This window comes from Rhagoletis pomonella, unplaced genomic scaffold (assembly GCF_013731165.1).
Source record: "Rhagoletis pomonella isolate Grant_MI unplaced genomic scaffold, Rhpom_1.0 Rhpom_scaffold_00006, whole genome shotgun sequence".
Taxonomy (NCBI): domain Eukaryota; kingdom Metazoa; phylum Arthropoda; class Insecta; order Diptera; family Tephritidae; genus Rhagoletis; species Rhagoletis pomonella.
Window position 1 is genome coordinate 16860069 of NW_023458560.1, and position 7411 is coordinate 16867479.

At 34.8% G+C, this 7411-nt stretch overlaps 1 protein-coding gene across 1 annotated transcript in view; it reads right to left on the reverse strand.

Annotated features, from left to right (window-relative positions):
- Positions 1-5341: 5341 nt before the first annotated feature.
- Positions 5342-7411, reverse strand: part of LOC118741797 — a 34837-nt gene continuing 32767 nt past the window's right edge. Inside the window, exon 2 of the mRNA XM_036473772.1 lies at positions 5342-5392. Coding sequence (XP_036329665.1) covers positions 5342-5392 — 51 coding nt within the window. The remainder of the gene's footprint in view (positions 5393-7411) is intronic.

A 7411-nucleotide genomic window follows, 5' to 3' on the forward strand; every position in this document is an offset into this window, starting at 1 on the left:
TGTATGTATATAAGTATGTTCATAAGTGTGTGTGCTTTTATTCCAGCAATTCAAATTGAATAATTTTTGCAGGCTGTTCAGTCTAAGGTGCGTCTATGTACATATTTCATTTTTTATAGATCCCACTGCACATACATCCGTAGATTTTAATGTTATTTAAAGCATCTATCTTTAAAAGCGCTATTCTCTAGAGTCTGGACTTCACCGCAAGCTGGGGCACAGCGAGAAATTTAGAAAAATATAGAACAATGGCTAACAGCCAGCCAGTCATCTTCAGTTCAGCAACACAGTCCATATTCTTTTATTTTTAAATCTTTCATTTCGCTCATGAAATATGTATGTGTGAAATACGTAATAATTCTTTTGAAGTTCAGATAACCTTGACTTTCTGAAAATATGAAAATATCATATGTACGAGTAGCATCATTTTTTTTTTTAATGGAACGAGGTGCGATTCGATTTTATGTGATATCTAATATGCATAATACTTTTTCTCTGTAAAATGTTGCCTTCTGAATTTACGGCGATTTTTGACGCATGAAATGCTTATGAATTGGCTCGTATTTTCTGATGTCAACATACATCATAATCTGATCAGGTGTGAAAAATGTTGATCTTTATGGATCAAAGTCTTTTCGACATCTTAATTCATATGAATTTTTCTTAATAGTTGGCACGCAGCATTGAAAAATTGCCGTCATATTTTGATTTCTCTTATATGACACATTTTTGGTTTATTTTAAACGCTTGAAAATAGTTTTTTATAATATTGTTTTTTGCTTAAAACTTACTTGTGTCAAACCGGTTTATTAAAATAAGCTTTCCAAAAGCAACTTATTGTGTTAGAAACCAACAAACTTAAACAGAAAAAAGCTATTAATACCAACGAAAGTGTTTATCAGCAATACAGAAATTTTGGTTGCTTACAGCCAGTTTCTCGAAAACAATTTAAATGAAAAACATTTTTTTATATTTTTTTTTTAATTTTAATATGAAAACTGACAGAAAGGAAAAGATCATTTCTCACTTAAATTGCTGGAGAAACCGGCAGCTAAATGCTGGCCGAAAACTTCAGGATGCATCTGTGGTTCAATGTTACTACAACTATAAACAGTATTAGTTGAAAAGTGGTACGAAGAAAATACTCAATCAAAAATGCAATAAAAGTACAATTTCTTCATATTGATGCTTGACCGCGAAAAAAACCTATCCAATTGAATTTTTTTCTAAATTTTCTTTATGATGTAGAAATTCTCCTAGAGCATCTAGACTTTTCCAAAATAAATGTTCAAATTTTTCGGTTTTTATTGCCTTTTTTCCTTTTTTTTTGCAATTTTTAGTGGCTTATATCGCAGTACTAGTTTTCCTTTTTTATAAGTATTCAGTTGTTAAATATTCGTCACTGGTCAGTAATAAGCTTATTTGGAAGTTGGTAGTGCTTTAACTGCAATTTCTTCACAGAATGGTTTCATGTGTGGAGCTACACCTAAACAAATTAAGATAGTTCCTAATCTTTGCAAGCAACAAAATGTCAAGTGAGCCCTTTATTTTGAAAGTGGCACAAGTCATTACTCCCTCTGTGCTGAAATTGTTGGTTACTTTTAACTGAACACATCTGTTAATCGTTCTACCATCTTAAACTACTTAATGAAACACTTTTTTACCTTTGGTTGATGAAGTTGAACGAAAAACGTCCGTCCACATAGACCTTTGGCGTTGCATTGGCATTGGCGTCGCTGCAACAACTGACTATGAATCATTGTGCATACTTACAAGTGAAAAAAAGAATCAGATGTTTTCCAGAAATGCCTCATGTCGACCGGCCTTAACGGGTAACTACATTAATGACCACTGAAGTCAAATGGTATGAAATGACTTACGCAACTTTTAAAATAAGCAGCTCAAGTATGAACAGATGAGGATAAAGCCAGTGTGAAAGAAAGTGCAAATAACATCCAATACGAACTTCACTCACGAGCTAAAACTCACTGCATCAAAATTAACAATGCATAGATTTAAAAAATGGGGAGCATGATTAAGATTCGAAACGTGAAAACACGATAAATGCTTATTCTTTGAACGCATGAGCCGAATCTAAAAACTTTAACATGCATCCGGCAACACAGAAAAGAGAATTCTTATTAGTAAGGCTTATAAACCCTAAGCGCGGCCGAAGGCAGAAGCAAGCGCAACCAGGTGGTGGACCTAACAAAATGCATATTTTCAATGGCTTGAGAACCAGTTCTTCAGGCATTGGAGGAATTATAGCTTGTGCCTCAACAATTCAACCAACTATGCCCGACAGCTCCGCATACCTTTGTGAATCCACTGCCATAGCGCGCTCTTACTCCGCTGCTATAATTGCAAACGCATCAGAACCCATAATTTTCCTCAAAAATGTAACAAATTTTTCAATAAACAAGCACATGATAAGGGTTTCTTTAATTCCTTTCCACTTTGTTTTCCTTCATACAGCTGACTTCGAAAAAAACTAGGAGAGCTGGCAATGCTGCACATTTTCCGCAAGGATTTCAGCATGTCGATTTTTCGTTTTTCGTAACGTAGCTACGAATTACGAATTACGAAAATTCGGGTTCTAGAATAGGGGTGTAAGTTGCATATAATTTTTCATTTGAATTAAAAAGAATAGACAGTTCTTTTAATTTTTCAAAATCTGTACCCACCACTTTTGAAATAAAAACGTTGTTTCTATTTTTAAAAGCAAGAGTCTTTTATACAAAAATGGTTGAATATTTTATGTTTCCAGTCTCGAAGTAATATTTAAATAGATAAAATCATGGGTATGTCAGGACAAGCGACATTGCGACCTGAAAGGTCTCCGATAAGACCTATTCGGTGCAATGAAACCGCAGTTACTGTGGTCCGTTAGGTACCTAGAGAGATGCCATTTATGTTTAATGGAATAATATCCGATCTATTAAAAGGGAATCTGAAGAGTCTGACCCTTCCCGCGCCAATTTCCTGTACTTACTGAGTTCAGAGTATACCCTCTCGAAGACGACCAACTGAGACTACAGGATGGTTCCGGTTCTAGAACGGCAGTTAGGGATCCTTCACGCGCCAAGCGTGAGCGACTTCGTTGTTTCCACTTGATGTATAAATTGTCGATATATCGATGCGTCGATGTTTTTGGAAAACTGACATTTCTAGTACAATGCATCGCCTTTTCAGTTGTTGAATTGTGCGAAAAAAAGAAACGAGTTTGCCCAAAAAATTAAAAAGGCTCTAAAAAATTCCATTAGAAAGATAACAAACACAGTAAATTGTTTGAAATTTTGTTTAATTTTGGTTAAAACATATTTTGCTGTGAAATAATGTTTTAAAAATCCTATGCAAATCGATGCATCGATATATGCCCTTCGATGCATCGCAAAAAAAATATCGATGGACTTTTCGATGCATCGAATCAAAGAAATAAATCGATGTTTTTTTGCCACTGACATCCCTAACCTTTACTCCACCTCCGAAGAAGCTTTTTATGGCAGAAGTACACATGAAGGTTTGCCATTCTCTGCTGGCGACCACTTTCCTTAACCTTTTCAGTTTGATTCCCATAATTCAATATTTAATTTAACTTATAAATTAAATTAAATTAAAATTTTCAAACATGTGGCAACCTCCACAAAAATATTTTTTCGATTTTCGACTGTAAGAAAGAGGTTCTTTCATTTGACATCCATATTGCAAATTTCCTTTATTTTATCAATTTACTTAAACCCTAATTTTTTTCCTTCTATATTTTAAGTTGGGCCTCTAGCTATACATCGGTGAAAACTGCATTCAATTGCATGCATTAGTTTTCGAGTGAAGCGCGTACAAACATACAGGCAGACAGACAAACAAAAATTATACAAATTGTTGCTTTGCCTGCTATCGCTCTAATAAAGACACCTCATATAAATTTTTCTGTAATACCTATAATGTATAGACATCGGCATGGTACAATTCTATTATATGTAGACCATTTGTGGCTTTGTCCCTAGAACATATTCTTTCAGTTTCGAACTTATCTATCCAAAAAGCTAAGCAAATAATTTTGTCCAGCTGGTTTCTTCAGTTTGTGTTTATAAGCTGATGTATGCTTTTCTTATCGCAATTCAAGCATAGCTTATTACTTCTGCTTGATTTCAATAAGTGGTCCTTATATATCCAACAAATGGGAAAACCTATGGTTTTCCTCTTTTGAGGGATAGAGGGTTTTTGCTGAGGAGCTTGATCACGGTTGAAGTTTACTCTGATATTTGCCACTAATATGATTCATTTTCCTCTTTTTAATTTGGTAAGCTATTTGATAAGTTCCAGGCAGATATGTATACTTTATTGCATTATTCACTTAACTTAAAAACTTTAATTATGAAAACATTGCATATTACACCGTGTGAAGAAAACAAATAAATTTCGAAACATACGAAGCAATCAATATACTCACGAAACCATTGGCCTAATATAGTAAAACTGTGTAGTTTTTCACTCTGATGTCAGCATTTGTTTTTAAGGACTTTAAAATTAAAAAAAAATTGGATTAATTCAAAAAATTATTTAAAAAAAAAAATGTGGGCAATGTAGAAGAACAATGGAAGAGAAAATTGTGTCGAATTTAAAAACATTAAAATTTTTTCGTTTACAAGGACGAATAGGTATTGAAAATGTGTCTTCAAATAATATATTTTTTTAAGCTAATATGATTAGGAGGACGAAATTCGAAGATACGGTCGCGTGCGTATTAGGAATTAACAATTACTGTTTTTCAAAAATAAATATGTTTACAAATTTTCAACGATACAATTTTAAAAGGACATTTTCCATATCGATTCGTTCTTATGCACCAAAAAATTGCATCTTTTTTTATTTTTTAGCTATGTTATTTGTCCTTTGTACCACGTTTTATTTCTTAAGAAATGTGTTTTAATTCTGCAGATTTTTCTTTTTTATTTAATACCCATAATGTTTTTCTACATTGTACTGAATTTTTTTATTTATCCTATATTCGAAATTTCAAAGTTCTTAAAAAAATATTCTGATCTCAAAGAGAAAAAAATAAAAACGTAGTTTTACTATATTTTGCCCATAGTTTCGCGAATATATTAATTTGTTGTGTGTAGATTTTTCCGTCGCATTGCGTTATTAATGAAAGCATTAAGTACTTTTCCAAACAATCAGCATTCTTATATCCGTTCTCCTCTTCTCGCAAAATACAACCTTGAGCTAAGGGAGTGTCAAATCAATTTCTTTTAAAAAATTTAACGAAGCCACAAGCATTTTTTACCCACTGTAAAATTTAATCAAAATCATTAAAATCCAAACTATTTCCATGAATATTTTACTTTGGCACAATCTTGCGATGTTCCGCATTTGATTCGGCAACAGCCACCTAAACGTACGAAAATTTAATAAAAAGAAAACGCGAAAATATCCAGCAAAGTACAAAAGAGCCACAACACCAACTTAGCCTGCCAAACCTGAATCTCAACATAACCGCCCCCTGGCATACTAAAAAGAGCGCTCACTTAACCACTTTACCTACGCACAAGTGCAGCAACGAGGAACAACATTTCAGACGGCAAAATAATACTCAAAAAAAATGCAAATCCAAAAAAGCACTCAACTTGCAACATAAGCTCTTGCCATATATTCAACTGCTGTGGCAGCGGCAGCAGCCATTTTGGTACTTCCAATGGCGAGGCGTGTTTAGAGTGCGTGCATTCCAAGCCACTAACTGGTCAGCATTATTCTCTGGGTGTTGCGCACAGAGAGCGCGCACCCACTTCCAGTGCGAAAGTTGGCCATCGTAAGGGGAAATATGCTACTCGCAACAAGGAGTGCGCACAAAAAGGAGCAACCAAAGACCACAAGCTGGCAGCAGCAATAACAACTGGCTGATGCAGCAAATATGCGGACACTTTTTGTATGCATCACACTGCAAAAAAAAGGGCATTTACACACGCACATGAGCACTAGTTGCTATATGCACCGTGCAGGTTGCAGGTTGCATTTGATGAAGGGCGTAGTTTTCAAAAATGGCAGACCATGTTGAAAGCTTCATGACGGCATTGCCGTGTTGCATATAAATTTGGTGAGGCTGATTTCTGTAAGTACTTCTTCATAAATTTATTTTGTTTCTGGCCAGTCGTTGTGTATTGCAGTGAACGCTACTAAATAGTTACTTATGCATTGCAGGAGTGCATGTATAGTATTTATGCAAAAGTGTTCAAGAGCGGATAAGGCCAGTCAAGTTGAAATCAGGTTGTCTGTGAGTCAATAGTTAGTAAACGAAACGGATGCCAGAAAAAAGAGCAGAATCACAAAAGCAGAAAAACATGAATGAAAGTATCTTGGGCGCTTTTTGGCTGTGTGTGTGTGTTTGTAAGCGTATGGGAGTGTGCGTGTTTGGTAGCGTGGAGTATTAGCGGGCAGTGAAAATATAGCAAGACTCACAAAATAACGAACTGATCCGCAAAAGTTTTCAAAATGACAATGACAGCTCGTCGTAGTATTTGAGCAAATAGAAGAATTTTGCAGAATTGCAATAGAAATATATTTTGGCATAAGTTTAAATAAAATAAAAAATTATAAATTATATTTTATTCTCAATTTGCTGGTGGCTATTCTTTCAGTCTGGCAAAGAGATTTTTTTTTCTTCCTAACGACTCGCCACAATTCATGCTAATATATCTGTCAATGCGTCTGCTCTTCTTCAACGCTTTGTCTTCTGCCACATGTCGGTGACAATTGGTGTCTCGTCAATCAGCACTTGTGTGGCGTGTTGACTCAACAATGTGGTTGCCAGAGTCGCTTTTATTGCCGTCACGGTTTCAGCCACTTCATTATCTGCTTGATTGCTGCTGGGCATATTTGTTGTTTTTTTTTTTGGTTTATTTAATTTCATTTCTTCTCTTTTCTTTTTCAGTTTTTATTGCTTTGGGTGGAGCAGCGAAATTAGAAAATCACGTTGAGTCGAGTACTAGATTCCGCTGACCTTTTTGGCGCACCGAACACTTAATGTGCGGCATGCTGCTGATTCAACATTTTCGTCGCAACATTTGCATTTTCGCACTTTGGCAAAGCCGTTAGTTAGCCTTGGCTAAGTGACAACGAAGCGATTGGGGTAGCGCTGGTGATTTTTTGCTCAGTTTTTCTTTTGCGAGTACTGATTTCTAAATTAATCGTCTTATAAATTGCAGATTTTTTATTTCCGAAACTTATTTTATTTCTTTAGTTGACAAATTTTTAGTTTATCATTCGCAATCGAAGTGAAAGGTAATTTGTGTGGTCTTTGTCATGTTGATGCTGAGGAATTTGGCAACATTTTGTGAAACAGACTGAACGAATTTCAACAAAAAAACAACAAAGAATACATATCTAAGTATAATTTTCTGTTGAGTTCTATTTT